Genomic DNA, 20,437 nt, shown 5'->3' with positions numbered 1-20,437 from the left:
TCCATAAGTACTTTTACTTTTACTTGAGTACAGATTTTTGGTACTCTACACACCTCTGCATGATAGAGTAAGTAATGACAGTATCTAAGCTGTGATGTATGATTGAGACACAGGTGGTCACGGGGGGTCAGAGGAGGAATACCTCCCCTGCATCCCAGCGACGCACCTGCACCTCAAAGCCCTACAGTACATGTGTGTTGGGGTGACGGAGCGGGAGGAGGGAAGCATTTAGGGATGGGGAGGAAAGGATTGGGGGGGGGGGGGCAAAGTACCCCCCCCCCTCTGGAGCCAGCTCCCCTGCTGACTCCCATAGGCACCCCCGTTCTCCCGAAATCCACCCAGGGCGGGGGGCCCATGGCAGCGGTACCACCAGGCCCCACAGAGCCCAGGGCGGCCCACCGGACCCCACCACAGAGGAAAAACTACACCCACCCCACCATTCAGTCAACTCCCAAACTACATAAGACAATAGACACCCAGGTTGAGTCCATCCTCCCCCTCTATTGGATCCCCCACCCCCCCCCCCTCCACAGAGTGGATACCCCTAAGGCAGGGACCACCTGCAAACAGATGGTAACAACCCCCCCGCCAGCTAAAGAGGCCCCCAGTTCCACTGACGCGCCGAAGGCCCCCATGCCGGGGCCGGGCCCCAGTGCACGCGCCAACCCACACCCCGGCGATACACCCCCCAGGACCCAAGTCCAGCTGGAACCCCAGCCTGGAGGCAGAGCGCCCCCAGAACCTCAAGCCCGCCCTGGACCTATTCAGGAGCGGCGCGGCCGCCAGGCCGGGAACCTATGTCCGCTGACTGAAGGAGAGGCTGGAATGGTACATTTCAGACACTTTGATAAGTCCTCACAAATCCTGTGCCAGAACATCTGAGCAGGTGGACAGAACCAAAGAGCATGAATGTAATTGTCAGGTGTATCACCTTGACAGTGTGAGCAGTTGTTAGAAGATGTAAAACCCATCCTGAACATCCGATGCCCTGTATAGTGTACTCTATGCAGGACTTTGTATTGTATTAATTGTAAACTGTGATTTCAAATCAGTTCCAAGGTTTTTAAACATATCTGAGACCAGAAATTGTGGTCCCAGCTGACTGATAGATCTGCCTCCCATTTTGCAATAGGAAGGGATATTGATTTGTCCATTTTGGAAAGTGTCCTGTATATTTTAGACAGTAATCTGGGGGTTTTGAGATTAAAGAATTCTGCCACAATTGGTGGTATTTGTAATTTGATTTGATTAGACTTGAATTTCCTTTTTACTGTAGATTTAACTTCTAAAAAGCTATTCTGTTAAATCTGTTAATCCCATATCGTTTAACTAATATGTCAAAGGGAATAGTCTATTCCTTCGAATATATGTTCCAAGTATTTAATACCTTTACAATTCCAATCTGGGAAGTTTATGATATTATTGTTTAGTAGTACGTCAGGGTTGTTCCAGATGGGAGTATGTTTGCATGGGATTAATGAAGACTCAGTCATCGTTTTTAGAAACTCCCACCATGCTGTCAGAGAAGAGCTGATACTGATGCTTTTGAAGTATTCGTGTCGTTTGATGTTTGAGCTCATGAATGATAGATTCGAAATCTCTATGTTATTGCATAGTGCCTGTTCAATGTCTAGCCAAGGCTCATCTAAGAGGGAATGTTTTAACCACCCTGAGATGTTTTGAAGCCTGTTGGCTAAGAAATAGTGGTGAAAGTTAGGCAGATCTAGTCCTCCTTTGTCCTTGGTCCTTTGCAGCGTTTTTAAGCTAATACGCGGTGGTTTATCTTTCCAAAGGAAATTAGAGATGGCGGAGTCCAGAGATCTAAACCAGTCAGGTGATGGTTTGCTTGGGATCATTGCAAATAAATAATTAATTCTTGGCAAAACCATCATTTTTATTGAGGTGACCCTTCCCATGAGTGATATGGGTAGGTACTTCCATCTAACCAGATCATCTTCTGGGATGTGTTAATTTAGTTAAATCTGCCAGCCTAGGTGAAACATTTATACATTTATACCTAAATATTTAATATCTCCAGTTTGCAGTGGAGTGGAAGATAAATTCTGGAAGAAGCAATTAATCGGAAGAACTGTAGATTTTAACCAGTTTATCGATTAATCTGAGACTCTTGAGAAAGAGTTTATTAATGTAATTACCTCATAGAGAGTGGTTTGTGAATGCTGGAGAAAAGACATCATCCGCATAAAGACTGACCTTATGTTCTACATTCTTGCATTTAATGCCTTTAATCACTATAGCCTGTCAAATTGCTGCTGCTAGTGGTTCAATAAAAATTGCAAACAGTGAGGGGGAGAGAGGGCATCCCTGCCTGGTGCCCCTCTTGAGACAGAAGCTACAGGATGTTTGGTCATTTGTCCTAACACATGCTGTTGGGGAACTATATGATATTTTTAACCAGTTTATGAAAGAGTTTCCAAAACCAAATTTGTGTAAAGCTGCAAAGCAAAAATTCCAGTTAACTCTATCAAATGCTTTTTCTGCATCTAGAGACAATATTGTAATTTGAAGGTTTTTATTGCACGAATAGTCTATCAGATTAAGTAATCTACGTGTGTTTGCTCCCTTTTATGAAACCAGTTTGGTCAGGATGAATTATGTGAGGGGTTATCTTCTCTATTCTTTTTGATAGAGCTTTGCAGATTATTTTAAGGTCAACGTTAATAAGGGATATTGGACGATAGCTGGTAGGCAATATAGGGTCTTTGCCTGGTTTTTGCAAGAGACTAATGTTGGCAGAATTCATATTTGGTGGTAGTCTGCCATTTTCCTTGGTTTCCTGCAACATTCTGTAGAATGTTGGTGACAGAATTGTCCAGAATTCTTTATAGAATTCTGCTGGAAATCCATCTGGACCTGGAGCCTTATTATTGGGCATACTGTTCAAAGCTTCCTGGAGTTCACCTGGTGTCAGTGGACAATCCAGTGCCATCGTTTGATTATCTGATAATTTCGGAAGGGTTATACTATCAAGAAACTGATCAATTTCGTCTTTAGATGGGTTTATCTGTGGTGAGTATAAAGATTTGTAAAAGTCCCTGAAAGTGTTGTTTATTCTTTCAGGGTCATATACTGTATCCCCAGTTAAGTCTTTAACAGCACATATAGTTGCTTTTTCTTTCATTTTTAACTGGTTAGCTAGAAATTGACCTGATTTGTTACCATGTTCATAAATTTGCCGGCGAAGTCTTTGTGCTAAGAATTGAGTTTTTTTATTAATAATTTTATTTAATTCTAATTTTGCTTTACGTATTTTGTTCAGCATTTCCTGTTCCTGGGATGATATATAGGCTTCTTCTAAGGATTTGATGTTTTCTTCTAATTCCTGAATATACTTGTTTTCTCTTTTCTTTTTATGTGATGAGAATGAGATTATTTTACCTCTCATCACAGCTTTGCCTGCTTCCCAGAGAATAGATGCTGATGTTCCAGGCAGGTCATTATAGTCTAAATATAAGGCCCACTCTTTTTTGAAATAGTTACAGTAATAAAATCTCCATCTTTAAGCAATGATGTATTAAATCAACAGTTCCTAATTGGTGGAATGGCCTTCTTATTTATTAGGGTTAAAGATACAGGAGCATGATCGCTGACAGCTATAGGGTGTATCTCAGTGTCTGAAATGTCACTCAGCAGTGAACTGCTGACTAGGAAATAATCCAGACGAGAGTAAGAGTGATGGACGTGTGAGAAGAAAGTATATTCCCTACGGTTGGGGTGAAGAGAACGCCATGCATCGCAAAGTCCGTGGTCGCTCATGTACTGTTTAACTATATTTATGGATTCCCAATTGCGCTGAGCAGCTGTACTGAGCCTGTCCATTTCTTTATTTAGTGCGAAGTTGAGGTCGGCCCCAAGAACAAGTGTGCTATCTAGGTGTTCAGAGAGTAAAGAAAACGTGGAAGAATGAGGGGTTATCAACATTTGGACCATATATACTGACAACACATAACTTTTTGTTAAGTATAGATAATTTAATGATTATAAATCTACCCTCTGGATCTATAATTGTGTTGAGCACTGTGAAATTAACATTTTTATGTATTAAAATTGATACCTCCTTTGCCTAGAGTTACAGCAGGCTGAGAACACATCAGGAAACTCAAATGTTTTAAGTTCATCTGTATACGCTGTGGCAGGTCTATGAGTCTCTTGTAATAAAACAACGTCTGCCTGCAGTTTTTTAAGCTGGCTAAATATTTTTAACCTCTTCTCTCTGGAGCCAGCTCCATGCACATTCCATGAGACAAACCTTAGTGTGCCCATAGACGTCCTAACACGCTGACAGGGGTGTTACATAAGGAAGCTTCAGGGCGCATGGGATCAGGGGTATTAATGAGATTGTTAATAACAGAACAAAGAGCTCCATTGTTATTTGGATTTTTCCTTACAATGCTTGACAGGTATTCAGTCATCTCAGCTGTAACAGTACTTTGATAACAGTGCCAGCTTTCTTTCAAGATACTGTATATAGAGACACTTTCAACCTGTCTTTCCTCCACTTGCGCTCTGCCTTCCTATAATTTCGTTTAGCAGCTTGAGTAATATCATTCAGCCACAGCTTCAATTTTGGCTTAGAAGGAAGGACTTTAAGAGGGTCAATGACATCCAAAATATCCTGGCAAGTAGAGTACAAAAGTGAAGTTAGCTCCTCCGTGTCAGTACAGTGAATATTCTCTAAACGTGGCTGAACAGCATCATTAAACGCAGTTACAAATTTTGTAGCAGTAGAAGGCTTCATCTGTCGGAAACACTGGGAGCCCCCACAAGACTTAGGGGCATCACACGGAAGATAACTTTCCATCAGAATGGGGGAATGATCAGAGAAATCAGCCTCACAAACTGCCATATTAAAAACAGACAGGCCATATGATGGTACAAGGTCTAAAGTATGGCCATGATCTTCAGTATGACCTATTACAGACCTATTATAGGTCAAAAGATTCAGTAAGATTCAGGAAGTCTTTAACTAGCGGCTTAGGCGAGCAGCAAATATGTATGTTAAAATCACCCACAATCAAAACCCGTTCATATTTTGGCATAAAATAAGTCAAAAAGTTAGAAAAGTCACTAATAAAGTCCTTCTTATATATATTTTGGTGGCCGGTAAATCACAGCAATAAATACTAGATTTAGGCGGCCCAGTTCAAACATAATCGCCTCAAAATTGTAAAACTGCTGATAACTGTTTACAAATAAAAGTTCTCTTTAAAAACTATAGCTACTCCTCCTCCTTAACCAGTAGATCTCGACGAGCTAAAAGATCGCAGAAGGCACTTGATTGAAGTCTGAATGTGGCGTAGATGATTGGGTACTCCTAGCAAAACAGAGGAAGGTCACTGTGTCTGCTGTTAATGTTTATAATCCGGCATTTTGTAGCAGAACGAATATCAAATAGAGCTTGGCGATCATATACCAGTAAGGAGCAAACATTTCCAGCAAAAAGCAACAAAAAACAAAAAAACACCAACATGAGCTAATCATGGAAGACGGCCGGCCACACACACTGGCACCATCTTAGGAATGAGACGTCTTATCTTGTCTAAAACTGGAGAAAATTTGCCATTTACTTCATGCTGAAGGAGTGGACTGAGTTGCTGAGTCAGTAAGTGAATGACAGATGCTCATGTTCATCCACTCATCCACCAGCTCATTCAGAACGAGAATGAGACCCAAGGGAGTGACCAAGGCTGTCGGTGGTTCGTTCACTATAGGCATATATAGTCCCAGACTGTCAAAAAAGAGGGACAGTCCTGATTCAGTTTTGTTCCCCAAGGGGCAAACTTAATATTCCATCCCTCAGACTCCATTTCTGTACCTTAAATTAGACTAAAGGGCACTTTTACCTACAGCTAGGATACAATTGACAGACCCTTGAGGGAACAGCCCGTACAAATTTACCAGCCAGCAGAATTTATCGAGGGGACCTTCCCCCGCCCCCGACCGACAATTTAGTGGTCTGATGTCCACCCAAGGGATCCCTCAACTTGGTACACAACGCACCCCCCCCCCCTTCCATCCTGCCTTACAAACCACAAACTCACCCAACACCCTGAAGAAAGTTCCCTTTTAAGTTTGGCCTGTATATGTGTTTACTTATTACTGCTAGTCTCAGTATTCATATAGGTTATGTTTGTTTGTGTCCTTAGACAATCTTAGTGTTTTGTCTGCCACCCTTATAACCGTGTTTCACAGAGTATCACCTATTTTACCTTCTCACTCAAACCATCATATAAATATGGATAAATATATATGTATAGCTACCCCTGCATACATGCTCTCATGGTTTCCCAGAGGAATCGTGAAAGTTAAATAATGTAACCAGGCATCTCAGTGGGTCTCCTAACTATCAGAGGTTTTTTCAGTCTTTGCTTAACAACCCCCCCTTTTTACATTCCTCTGTTGGCCCTTATCTGATCTTTGTCATCTGACCTTTTTGACTCATGGGGATTCCGTAATTGAGTTTGAAGTAATCAACCATTCAGCATAACAATTAGTTTATAATCATCAGTAAATAATAATTAATAAAAATGGTATTAATTTCCCTACACATTGGTGGAGACAATAAAATTTACTTGAGCTAATTTTTCCTACACCAGAGAATTTACAGTGAGTGAGTGGGAGTGTTGATGATATTTCTATCATACGACAGACATGAAAATGGAAGAATACAAACATTACAGGGGGTGAAGAACAAGGGTCATTTTCACACGCGGGGCCCCCCAGCCTGCTGCTGCCTGAGGAGCTGGGGGTCGTCGCCCCACCCTGCAACCTGCTGCCCAGGATGGCAATCATCTCCTGCATCCTTGTTTCTCCACCTTGCGATGCTCAGGGAGAATCATCAGCTTCCCCCGTTTTCCCTCCTTTTTCTGAGCCAGGGGAGTTTGTTCTTTGATATCTCCTAAATGGCGGCGTCCTCACTCTACTCAAAGTGCTCCATGCGGATTGGACTCTTATCCAAACAAGACTGTGGCCATTTTGAACACACTTCCACCAAATGAGATTCATATTCCAAAAACAGTCACGCAAAGTGAAATAAAGTGGCCTAAAAATTGTCTGATCACACGCACCCCTTCTGACATTTACCCCCCCAAAGTGAAATCTGCCCCCACTCTCAGACTAGACACAGCCCCTCCCTAAACTTAAAGACCAGAATAATCATAGTCACAATTCAATATTAATATCAAAATTAATCAAGCATATATTATCAAATTCTTTGAAATAAATTATTGAAAGCCATTTAAATGTTTACTTATTATTTATTTGAGGATGACTAGAAATATCTTTGCATGGTCAGTGAAAAGTATGGAAACAAAACAAATTATTATTTAGATGCTCAGTGTATCAGTGATGTAACTGATATCATTTTGCAAGAGGCCAATAGCTCATCACCAGAGGAAGAAGAGGGACGTCAGAGTAAGAATCCACCTTTCCATTGAGTTCAGGGGTATATCTGTATTGCTGCAATGCCACTGTGAGTATTTTGTGGGATACATTGCATCTGATAATCTTATTCCTAAATTATTAACTGAGGGACCGCAGCGTCTCGCGTGCTGCGACCGACGGGAAACCGGCAGTTACCTCAGGACGGCAGTAGGGGGCGGACGTGAGGTTCAGCCGTCTGAAGTTAAACCGTATTTTTAATGACAAATTAAAATGTGTTACGCTTTGTTTTTAATTACTTGTGTAATTATTTACTTACGTAGTAAGGACTTAGTTCGGCTTTTAATGAGTCGTTTCCCGAGTTTTAACGTGGTGAGAGAGAGACGCGGTTTGCTAATTAGCTTGTCGGTTGTCAGGTGTAGCAGTTCACAGGTTTAGTTAGGAATTTTTTATTGTTGCTTGTTGTATTTTGATAATTTAATCTAATGTATGTTACTGATGTGATTTATGACTTTTGTTTTTAACTTTGTTTTTGCTTTCGCTGTTCTCCCGTCTCCTTTTACATGGTTATTATATATGCTGATTTAATCTAATCGTGTTAGTTATGTTCAATTACAGTAAAGTGTATTTATTTAATTGTATTATTTGATTTATGTTACCCAGTAACCTCACGCTTTGAGCAGAGCTGAACCAGGACATTAATAGGATACAATATGAAGCCTTTATTGTCAGTGTACAGGTAGCAAATACAATATACAGACAGTAATATATAAAATGTACATATACAGGGGAGTAGAAAAGCCCCCCAATCATCAGGATTACATTTCATTACATTTTAATCAGACAGAAAAACAGTCCTTTTACATGTTTGCTAAGTTTGCTGAACCCAGTCACTTATTTTGTCTGACATACGTCACACTTCAGAGTAAAAAGGGTTATACTGGTTAAAAAGCAGAGATTTTACCTTTTTGCCATGGAGAAGCAGCGACATGTGACACTCTGATAAGGTAAAAATGATTCCTCCAGCACACAGTGAGCTATCCCAGCATGCACAGGGACAAGGAGGAGTAATAAACATAAAACCCTGGATAGAGGGGTTCAGTGAATGAGGAGGTGAAGCTGTACAGGAGGGTCAGTCCATCAGAGGAGACTCTGTAGAAGGACAGAGTACCAGCCGCCCAGTCCAGATACACTCCTACTCTGCAGGAGCCTGAGGGCTTTATGGGTATGAGAGTCTGTTTATTATTGTGCCAGACAGAGTAACGGTCAGGAGAGCAGCTCAGCATCCATGACTTGTCATTGGCTCCAAGCCAACAGTCAGCACTGTGTCCTTTCCTCCTGATTCCTTTATAAGTCACTCCTATCCAGGCTTCATCTCCACTCCACTCAGCCTCCCAGTAACAGCGACCAGTCAGACTCTCTCTGCACAGAACTTGGCTCCAGTAGTCAAATCGCTCTGGATGATCAGGATATGGCTGCTCTGCCCCCCATGTCACCTTCCTGTTCCCCTCTGACAGAGACAGGTCTCTGTATGCTGTGTTGGGGTCCAGCGTCAGCTGGCAGGAGTCTGTAGGCAAGAGGAAGAGCGATTAATCCCATCACGAAGCCCAGCATCTCCATCATCATCACTGTCACACCTCACACACTCACTAACACAGAACTCGCTCCAATACACACATTTTATTCCCAATATACTCATGTAGCCGCCCGAGTCTGCGGCGCTCCGGCTGCGCCCTGCGCTGTGAGACACGCCGCGCTGAGAGACTCGCTGGGGACCGAACTGCGCTTTAGCCTGCGCTCTATTATTTTGTACGATACATAAAATATAAAAACGAACCAGGAATTCAAGTATGTGAAATACCTCAGGAAATGTCGGACGCCCGCGCGACGCCGGCGGGAAGACAGGGCGAAATGCTGCGCGTGCTAGATTAATAGCCTTAATTACAGGTAAATAAAATTACAAACAGCATTAATCAAACGTGTTAAACCTGAAATTGTACCACAAAGAGTACCACTAGAAGTTAATTTGACTTTACTTCAAAATAAGAACTTCCTTCAAACCACTTCGGACACATACCGCCCTCCAGCAGCGTTCAGCGCCGACTAGTGATGTGTCTGTCGCGAACGACCCGCTGAAAAGATCCGGATCCTGACCAAGAGACATTTTTATAAAACAAAACATCTCCGCGGCTCAGCGCTTCATGCTGCTCTGACTGTGGCTGAAGTTTGTGTTAATGGCGTGTGAGCCGCGCGACCAATCACGTGATGAGTCGGATAAGGGGGGGGGGGGGGGTGCTGACGGTGTACAGGTACAGAGCACGAGGGAGGGAAAGGAGGAGAGAAAGAGGGAGTGTGGTGCGCGAATAATAGGCAAGATGAGTGATAGTTGGAAACGAAGCGGCATTTGGATGCATTTTAATAGCTATGATAACTCAAAGGCACAATGCACAGTTTGCAAGATGAAGCTGTCATCATTTCGAGCAGGATCCACAAACAACCTTCACAGACACTTAGGAACTGCGCATCCAACAGTTCAGATGGAAGGAAAAAGACAGGCTAGCGTGCTGCTACTGCCAGAAGCCGGATCAGCCCGTCTAAGCTGAGGCACTTAGCCTTTCTGCCCCAAAGGAAATGTTACTCTGTTAGAAAGGTGATAGATAGTTGTTAAAGTGGATAGATGCTAAAACTGTTGGATGCTGGTGTTTTGCTCGTTGTAATTTCTTTATAATTTATTGTTATTCACTATTTATGTTATTTAACTGTTAATGGTATCAAAGACAAAAACAGATTTTCAACTATATAATGTTTAATACACGTGTAGTAGTGTTTGAGGTTTTTAAATTTCATCTTTTTATACCAAACATGATGGTATTGAGAAAATTATAAGGTTTAGTACACATATCAATCATGCGTCATAACAGCGCTGAATCTGGCTGAGGCAGAAGTAATAAAATGAAGAGCCGTTTGGGAGCCGGAAGAGCCGACTCTTGGTGAGCGGAGCCAAATGATCCGACTCACTAAAAAGAGCCGAAATTCCCATCACTAGCGCAGACTGAGGAGACGTTCAGTGTCACAGCCAGTTTGGGGAGATTACGGGTGCTGTCTTAGGACAATCCTAACAAATCTCAAAACAGTACTACTACAGAAGTCCCCAGACTGCTATTGTTATTTAAGAGAATAGTCATTTTTAAACCCAAAAAAGAAAAGAAGAAAAAAAAACAAACACGCATCACAATAATTATGTGAATGCTGTCATAAAGTAGTATAAATGGTATTAAGCATAAAAACATGCAAACAAACTTACATTTCTGGATCCCTGGTCTGGTCCTACACTCTCCACTGTGGTCCACACTATAGCAGAAGCAGAATGTCATAGTACTGCTGTATCCATTTATTTAATTGTTGTACTTTCTCCACATATATGAGTCTATAGGAGGAGCAGACACACATTCTGTACTCACTTCAGTTTCTCCAGTTTACAGCTGGGATCCTCCAGTAGAGCAGAGAGCAGCTTCACTCCTGAATCTCCTGGGTGATTGTAGCTCAGGTCCAGCTCTCTCAGGTGAGAGGGGTTTGACTTCAGAGCTGAAGCCAGGGAAGAACAGCCTTCTTCTGTGACTCTACAGCCTGACACCCTGCAGAGAGACAGAAAATATCTCTCCAATAAATAAAAACACCTCACCACTATGAGTATTACTTTTAACTAAATGTGACGACTTCAATAAAGATTTCAGTAATCACACATTACAGTGTGTAATACCCAGTAATATTGACCTCAGTATCTCCAGTGTACAGTGTGAATCCCCCAGTCCAGCAGAGAGCAGCTTCACCCCTGAATCCTGCAGGTCATTGTCACTCAGGTCCAGCTCTCTCAGGTGTGAGGAGTTTGATCTGAGAGCTGAAGCCAACACTTCACAGCATGTCTCTGTGAGTCTACAGCTGTCCAGCCTGGAAAAGGAAACGTGTTAAGATATAAATACATATACGACACACACAGGTATATCAAATAAAAAATCAAAATAATTTTTTTTAAGTACAATAAGACATGCAGCATATAGCTGAAATATCAGTTATTTTGTTGTTTCCTTGTCCTAGTCAGAAACACAAATAGTTTTTACTTGACACTCCCCAGCCAAGACGAACCTGCTTTTTAATGACCTTACAGGGTGAGTTACCCTGAGAGTAATATCTGCATAGGTATTTTTATAAAGATCTGAGCAGCACTGGGGCTCAGTGATCAGCACTACAGCCGACCCAGGGGTTCTAGGGTTTGGGATTCAGTTCCTGCCTCGGATGTGTGTAAGTGTACATGTTTATGGGGGTTTGAATGTCAAGAAGAGCTTAAGTTATTTTAATTATGTATTTTTATATGACTTTTGAATTGCTGACATCAAGACTGAAATCCATATTTTCTGTTTGCTGTACCTGTGAACCTGTTAAATATACAAAACACTAATCAGACAATTATCAATCCTGTCAAATAAGGATGAAATAGTGAAACTTTATTCGTCCCCCTGGTAAAATACTGCTGTCGCCTCTCTGATCTTGCTCTCTCTGACACACACATACAGGTCAGAGCTCAGGATTGGCCAGCATCCAGCCCACTGAAGCTGGGGGGTAAGGGCCTTGCTCAAGGGTCCAAAACCAGCATCACTCTGCCAGCCAGATATTTAAACCGGTGACCTTCTGACCACAGACACAGAGTCCAAACCACACTAAGAATGTTAAAAAATATACAAATCCTGCAGTATCCAGAATCAAGAAGAATTTCTGGGTGTCCATATAAATACACCTTAATTGTTCTGATAAGATATAAAAGTAGTATCATAAATAGCATCTGTACTTCTTTAGCAACAGACGTATGTAAGATCACTTACAGAGCTGTCCTAGATTTCTTGATCACAGGCAGCAGCCTCTGAAGACCTTCATCTGATCTGATGTATTTCTTCAGATCAAACACATCCAGCTCCTTATCTGACATCAGTAACACAAAGGCCAGAGCTGACCACTGTGCAGGTGAGAGGTCTGCTGCTGAAAGGCTTCCTGAACTCAGGTATCTTTGTACTTCCTCTATTAGAGAATTGTCACCCAGTTCATTCAGACAGTGGAACAGGTTGATGGTCCGTTCTGCAGATAAATTCTCCTGTATTTTCTCCTTGATGTACTGGGCAGTTTCCTTAATGTTATGTGAGCTGGGTCTTGTCTCTCCCAATAGTTTTTGTAACAGACTTTTACTGGAGTCTGTTGAGAGGCCAAGGAGGAAGCGGAGGTAGAGATCCAAATGTCCATTCTTGCTCATTAATGCCTGATCCACTGCAGTCTTCAGCAGGCCAGCTGATGAGTTTGACAGAAACACATATAAAGCAGCGAGATACTCCTGGATGCTCAGATGCACAAAGCAGTACACCTTCTCCTGATACAATCCATATTCCTCCTTAAAGACTTCTGTGCACACTCCAGAGTAAACTGAAGCTTCAGTGACATCAATGTTATTCCCTATCAGATCTTGCTCATAAAATATGAGATTGCCTTTCTCAAGGTTGTCAAAAGCCAGTTTACCAAGTTTCAAAAGGAATTCCTTGCTGTATTCCTTAAGCTTGGTTTCATAGTTTTTCTTATACTTGTACTTTTTTAAACTCGCCTGAAAGATCAGAAAGTGTGTGTACATTTCAGTCAGAGTCCTTGGAATTTCTCCCTTGTCAGTCTCACTAAGAAACCTTTCAAGGACAGTGGCTGAAATCCAGCAGAACACAGGTATGTGGCACATGATGAAGAGGCTCCTTGATGATTTCACATGTGTGATAATCCTGCTGGCCAGACCCTGATCACTAAATCTCTTCCTGAAATATTCCTCCTTCTGGCCATCACTGAACCCTCGTATCTCTGTCACCTGGTGGATGCAGTCAGGAGGTATCTGATTGGCTGCTGCTGGCCGGGAGGTTATCCAGAGGAGAGCAGATGGAAGCAGATTCCCCTTGATGAGGTTAGTCAACAGCACATCCAGTGATGTTTTCTTTGTTACGTCAAACCGGCTCTCATTGTTCTGAAAATCTAGAGGAAGGCGACATTCATCCAGACCATCAAAGATTAACAAAACTTTGTATCTATACAGCTCAGTGGATTCAAGTGATTTCAGTTCTGGGTCAAAGTGGTGAAGCAGATCAATCAGACTGTATTCATCCTTAATCAAATTCAGGTCCCGGAAAGGAAGAGCAAATATGAAGTGAATGTCCTGGTTTGCTTTTCCTTCTGCCCAGTCAAGAATAACTTTCTGCACAGAGACTGTTTTCCCGATACCTGCCACCCCTTTTGTGAGCACAGTTCTGATAGGTGTCACACGCCCATGTAAGGGTTTAAATATATCATTGCACTTGACTGTAGTATCTTCTGTTACCCTTTTCTTGGATGCTGTTTCAATCTGTCTCACTTCATGTTCATCATTGACTCCTCCAGCTCCCCCTTCAGTTATGTAGAGTTCTGTGTAAATCTCTTTGAGAAGTGTTGGCTGTCCTTCCTTAGCTTTCCCTTCAAATACACACTCAAATTTATTCTTCAGATTACATTTGATTTTGCGCTGATACTGCGACAGAAGATGCCCTGAAATGAAATGAGAGCTTTTCAAAAAACATTTTTTACTCATTTAAGGCAAAATAAATCAAATTAAATAAACGTTAAACTGAAAAGTAATACACATTTTTTCATAAACTCTTCTTCTGCGGCAAATCAAACACACACTGAATGAGGTACAGCTCTTACTCTTCTCCAGCATGTCAGCGAGATCATTTTGCTCCATGGTCCTCAGGATGTACAGTGTGATCTTCAGAGCTCCATCTCTACCACAGGTCTTCTGCATCTGACCATCACTGTCCAGGTCATTGTCCTCCTCCAGCTGAGACTCAGAGCATTCTGGGTAATTCTGATCCAGGTACCTTTTGAATTTCATCAGCTCATCCTTTAGAAACGTTTGAGCTTTTTTCTCCAGTAACTGAAATGAACAGTTACAGTTTAATTATTATCACTCCTGGCACCGTATCTTTTTATAACTTCATTTGTGAATTATGCTGCGTTCCATTTCAACTTGTAACTTGGAAATTCTGAGCTCTTAGTAGGAAATTTGAACTGGAACGCCCCCTGAAGTCAGAATTTTAACTCGTGAAGTCGGGATAACCTACACAACCTCGACCTCAGAATTCAAAATGGCTTCAACAGAAGTTAAAGCTGTAGTTTTATGTTGTTTATTAGCAGTTATGTATTATTTGTGGCTCATTAAATTGGTTGCACACACCGCTTTCTGTGGATGTGTTGCTATGGTGTTTTTATGTGCAAAACATCACGTAATGTGTTATCAACTGGTATTGCTAACAATGGCTAACAATTAACCTGGCTAGAACTGGGGCCTGTTTCAGAAGGCAGGATTTCTTGCTTAGCCGGATAACTTGTCAGATTTTAAGTAGTCTGAGCTAAATGTAAGTGAATGAAGATGAAGGCCATTTAAACTGGGGCACATTAAATACAAGGAGTTATCTGGCTGAGCAAGAAACCCTGCTGTTTGAAACAGGTCCCTATTCAAGCGATTTCAGGTCCATGGTTTTGCTAAATGACTTTCCGACTTGCTGTACTGAAACGAGGTTAACTTGGGTGTGACGTCATTCCCAGCTCCGACTTCCGACCTCCGAGGTAAATGGAACGCAGCATTAGTTGTAAATATCATCTCTTTCACAGGACAAAGTACTTATTGCACATCTGTAGAAGATATATGTTAATTTAGATAAAATTTAAGAAAATATGCTTCAGTAATAAATGCAAACCTTGAAGATGGATGATAAGTCTCCTTTATGTGGATGTGAATTACATCTATTCAGTCGGTCCCTGTGAATAAAACACAAATATCCAACCATTATATTTTTATTTAAATAGATGTAACTGCCTGTCACGCCCCGCTCCGTCCGATCCTAATGTGTGCCACGCCCACCTCGTTACCTCCTGTTTCTGCCTGATTGTTCTCACCTGTTGCCCGTTACCCTTAGCTTGTCTTGTGTATTTAGTCCTCGTCTGAGTCAGTCTTCCCGAGACTTGTCATTGACGTTTGTACGTGTGCTTCCCCCCGGTCCTGTCTACAAATAAAACACTGTTTATTCGACTTCCTGGTTGGCTTGCCTACTTCCCCGCTCGCCTGCAGCCCGCGACGTAACCCTGCCATCCACATTCTGAGCTTATTTCATCAGGGTGGCTTCCGGATGTGAACTTGCTAATGACAGTATAAGAGAAGCAGTGACATCTAGTGGCTCCCAGTTACTCAATGACATTCACTGGCTACTTCTTGTAAACTGTAACATGATTTCAAACAGATTTCAACTTAATTGCCATAACCAGTGGCATCATTAGGCCTATTTTAGGGTGACTGAAGCCTCCCTAAAATATTCTTAAGCCCCCCTAAATACTTTGGTGTTTTTTTTTTCAAGTATTTTTTTTTACTTATTCTATTTTTTTTATTTTTACAAAAATTGCAGACAAATTCAATATAAAGATGCAGGTATATGAGTTTAAATAAATAATAATATAAACCTATCACTATTCACTTGAATATGATCATAAATCTGTTGGTTCCTTTCACTTTACAGTGTTAAGGTAGCGTCAGTGCTTCGTTATCCAATCCGTTCCAGTTGTTCACAGGGAACGCCCACATTACTGAAAATTCAGTCCACGTTTTCACTGCTACTTTACACTCCGTTGTATCTACACCTGCGGACACACTAGCATGCATGCTGCACACAGCAAGACAACATGCCTATACGCAAGTTTTTCAAGAAAGTAAGTCTTCATCACTGCTGGTAATAACAATTAGTTAGCTCCAGCTAATAGCAGAGAGTCCCATGTAATTAAACCCCTGGGGTCGGCGGTCCCGCCGGCGGGACCGAACAGAAATTTCGCCAAACCGTTTAAATAACTCTGCGAGACACGCTTCAGCATCTGAGTCACGACAGAGTGATTGACCGATTTGCCACTCTTAAAAACAGACCGCATTCTTTGATGCTTCCACCCACCAAGTAACTGGTGATTGCAGCCATAAAAATGATGTACTTTATTGTCATTTTTTTTCTTGTTGTTAATGCAGCAAACACATTTCCTGTGTTTTCTTGTTGTACGGTATTAAAAAACAGACTGAAATAAAACAACAAATCTATTGGTGGCCTAAGATGTTTAATCTGTCCAAAAAAGTTGAAAAGCAATTTCTCAGTCTTTGTTTTCTGTTGTGCTCATGCGCTACGTTTGTTCATATCGTGTGCATTTCTTGGGGGCTAAGCCCCCCCTGTCCTTAAAACCTAGTGACGGCCCTGGCCATAACTATCCAGGGACGGAATTGAGGGGTGGGGTAACCCTGGCCCCTGCAATTTAGGGGCCCCCAGGGTAACTCACCTTGTAAGGTCATAAAAACACAGGTTCGTCTCGGCTAGGGAATGTCAAGTTACATAATTTGTTTTTTTTTTGCTAAAAAAAACACATACATCAAATGTTCACACCAAACCATTTAGGTAACAATTGTTGTTAAAATGAAATGTATAACAATATACAAATATACAAATTTGTCTGAACAATCCACCAGCATGATACCCCCCTCCCCCCATTTGGCAAATTTTACCGACAGCACTCCTGTTTCTCTTTTGGCTCCAAAAGCAGCTGGCTTAACCCCAAAGGGATTTGTTCTGTCTCTTGTTTCCAGGGTTAACACTAGACTGCCTGTAATACTCAGGGGCTTCCTGTCTCTTGCTGGGCTGCACCTCAGGTACCCAGCAGGCCCAGGCTCTGGTGTGACCTCTGGCAGCTCCGTAGGATCTTGTCCAGTGTGAGAGAAAAATTGACTAGAGGGATATTTTGTAATCAGCTTTGAAACTGTATCTTTGTGCAACTAGATGACATCTTGCTAAACGCTCTGAAACCTCAAACTCGCCTGAAATATCGCGAGACACTCATCGGCCGTGAGGGGAGCTTTGCTACCAATCGTTTACATTACCTGGTGACGCAGCTTGCTGGACGAGCCTTCTAACCCAGGTTACTAAGCGATACTGGTAATTAGTGAATCCCATTTAAGTCTCACATTAACAGACTCACGGGGATACCGCAATTGAGTTTGGAGGAGTCGACCATTCGGCATAACAACTGGTTAATAATCAGCATTAAATAATAAATTAAAATGTAATTAATTTCAAAACATATTGGTGGAGATATTAAAATTTACCTGACCTAATATTTCCTGCATTAAACATGCTCAAACTCAAGCCTCAATCTGAACAGAGCTAAGGAGCCCATGAGAATCTATTTATTATCAAAGCAGAAACATCCATCCCTGAAGACAATCTATTGTCCAGTCATGCTTAATCAATATAGAGCAGTAGCTCTGTTCCAGCTGCATGCTGAGCATTGACATTTAAAATGCACTTTTCAATCTACCTTCTAATTCCAGCTCGCAAGAAGTCAGTCTTTACAGTAATCCTCATTCTTTTATCTCAGATGTGATTTATACAGAAGACAGACAAAACTTCTGTTTAAATTTCCAAAGACAAAGGGATTTGTAAAAGTTAAAAAAGTTTTAAAGTTGAAGTTTTTTTTCCTTGTAGCTTGTTCGCCTGTATGTCTCTTGACTGAAAGTCTGAGTGTTTAAAATAATGTTTAAATGTATATTTACCTTTGATCTGTAGGAAAAGGTCCCTCTCTGAAGCGGATTGGGTGGACCATTGACCTGTCACTCTTCATGGAAACACAGCTGGGTACAGGTGAGCCTGCTCTCTCCGTCACGACACTGTGGACAGTGAGAGGAAAGATCCTCATTATATAAATATAACCCATATACTGTGGACAGGGTCACATTAAATCTTCAGCTGTTTAACCTTCTGCTCTGTCTTCATGTACTTTATGACATGAAGCTTTTGATGCAAACATGCTTGTTTACAGTTAGCTTTAATGTGAAATAAAGTGTCTCAACTAAAATGAAGATCCCAGTATGAAAGGTTTAGTATCACAGTTGCAGCCTCCGTTACTAGGCTTGCCTGTGGTTGCTTGATATTACATAAATTTAGCCTTAAGTGGGGTTCCCCACAATAAATTTCACCAAGTTACTTTATTTTAGCGCATATTCAGAAAATCATCTTGCGCCCTAAAGATGTGGAAAAATTGAAGAATCAGCGCTAGGGGGCAGCAGAGCACGGTGTCCGGTGAGTACAATTAGATGTCAATTCTTTAAGGAAATTAAATTTTATAAATTTAATAAAGGATAGACATAATTCATCTACCCCACGGACCTGAATCAGTTAAGTGTCAGCTCGAGGAAGTGAATTAAGTTAAGACAGATTATTCTGGAATGTTTGTTTTTTATGACCGTGTGTAAAGCAGTACAAACACACAGGTTCTGTCTTACCTCTCAGTTCTCTTTGTTTCACACTCCACAGGGGGGGTCATTTCAGAAGCAGCTCCCCCCATTTTTGTGCCAATCTAGACCAGATGACTGATGCTGGGGCCCCTAATTTAAAGAACACGAAGGGTAAATAGTGACATACATGCATAATATCTAGTAGCTACTTAATGCAACGGGTGCGGCCGCTATATATAGGTGTGTTTTTATATGTATACATACATACAAACATACACACGCACACATATATTTTATTGACTAAAATCTTACCGTGCAATACAGAATCTTATCCGTGTTTCTTGACAAAATGGAGAGTCCAGAATTAAAATACTTTCACTTTCATTTACAAACAGGAAATGCTGCGTATCAAACGCGGAAGCGGTCTAAGCAGAAATGGACACGGACTCAGTGGCCCAGCGTAGGATTTTTGGGGATATTATCCATGCGACTTAATAACAATTAACAATAAGAGAAAGGGGACAAGCTCCCGCCGCCACCTAATTCTGTCATGACGCACATTTTGCGTTATACTTGTACATATAAAACGCGGTTCTGCAGTGACACTTAAATCAATAACACACATAAATCATTATCACACAGTCTTACTCACGATTCACTTTTCACATTTTCCGCCGCCATATGGCTGCTTCAGGGACATTATATAACGCTTAACGTGAAAAGCTTATTGTGGTTTAATGTACCAAAACAGAGACAAATAATGACCAAATTTCTCAGCGACATATCTGGTCATAAAGACTTTCACCCTTTCTTTGCAGCCACGTCAGATTAATATTTTATTAGTGCCACTAAAAATCTTTAATAAAAATCTTTGTTCATAAAACACCCCAGTACTCAGATGTTGCTATGAAATACATATCACTGTTATCTTTTTTGGTGGAAGTAGAGTAAATTATTATGCAAGCTGAGAGCAATTCCCAAACTTTTTCATATGACTGTATATATACCCACAATAGTAATTATATAAACATTATACATATATACAAGAACATTACAACAATTGTCATAGTTATATTCTTAACATTCATCCAACAGCCACTCTCAAGGTTCACCTCTCAACAGTCAATTTAAAGGCCATATTATATTTCTATTTTATTAGCAGACCACCATCATTGCCTATATAACATAACAAAATCATCTGATCATTTCATTTTTGCTTATACTGACTACCACAAATGTCTCATGTGTTCAAGCTGAATCAGTAAATGTGGCATTTTGGCTGGGAATGAAAACTTTGCAACACAATATGAGTTGAGAAATCTTCAGGTCATTCACAGTCCTTATTCAATATTCAATTCAATTTATTTGTATAGAATATTCTCACAATATTACATTGTCTCAAAGCGCTTTACAGCATCCCCACCCAAAGCCCCCAGTGAGCAGCCAGAGGTGACAGTGGCAAAGGAAAAACTCCCTAAAAGGAAGAAACCTTGCGAGGAACCAGACTCAGAGGGGGAGCCCATCCTCCAGGGGGCAGCAGGGAGAGTCAAAGTCCCAATTCACATTTTCACAGTCTTTACATTTGAGATACAAAGCGGGGGGGCAAGGGAGGTGATGACAGGCAAGTGGTGATGCTGCTTCAGATGGCAGGACGAACAGTGATATGGCAGC

General features: G+C 41.4%; 2 protein-coding genes across 2 annotated transcripts in view; both read right to left on the bottom strand.

Annotated features, from left to right (window-relative positions):
* LOC140588753 (protein NLRC3-like) overlaps positions 1 to 18,139 on the bottom strand; it is a 139,809-nt gene extending 121,670 nt beyond the window's left edge. Inside the window, exons 1-5 of the mRNA XM_072710729.1 lie at positions 18,086 to 18,139; positions 15,409 to 15,515; positions 15,210 to 15,270; positions 14,158 to 14,386; positions 12,750 to 13,998 (exon numbers count right to left, since the gene is read on the bottom strand). Of these exons, the coding sequence (XP_072566830.1) occupies positions 12,750 to 13,998; positions 14,158 to 14,344 (1,436 nt within the window). The 5' untranslated portion in view covers positions 14,345 to 14,386; positions 15,210 to 15,270; positions 15,409 to 15,515; positions 18,086 to 18,139. The remainder of the gene's footprint in view (positions 1 to 12,749; positions 13,999 to 14,157; positions 14,387 to 15,209; positions 15,271 to 15,408; positions 15,516 to 18,085) is intronic.
* LOC140588991 (NLR family CARD domain-containing protein 3-like) overlaps positions 1 to 19,162 on the bottom strand; it is a 165,043-nt gene extending 145,881 nt beyond the window's left edge. Inside the window, exons 1-2 of the mRNA XM_072711656.1 lie at positions 19,079 to 19,162; positions 18,815 to 18,916 (exon numbers count right to left, since the gene is read on the bottom strand). Coding sequence (XP_072567757.1) covers positions 18,815 to 18,876 — 62 coding nt within the window. The 5' untranslated portion in view covers positions 18,877 to 18,916; positions 19,079 to 19,162. The remainder of the gene's footprint in view (positions 1 to 18,814; positions 18,917 to 19,078) is intronic.
* Between the last annotated feature and the right edge of the window lie 1,275 nt (positions 19,163 to 20,437).

The sequence above is a fragment of the Paramormyrops kingsleyae genome, chromosome 4 (genome assembly GCF_048594095.1).
Source record: "Paramormyrops kingsleyae isolate MSU_618 chromosome 4, PKINGS_0.4, whole genome shotgun sequence".
Taxonomy (NCBI): domain Eukaryota; kingdom Metazoa; phylum Chordata; class Actinopteri; order Osteoglossiformes; family Mormyridae; genus Paramormyrops; species Paramormyrops kingsleyae.
Note: the sequence above shows the minus strand (reverse complement) of the source record. Positions and strands in the feature narration are given on the sequence as shown.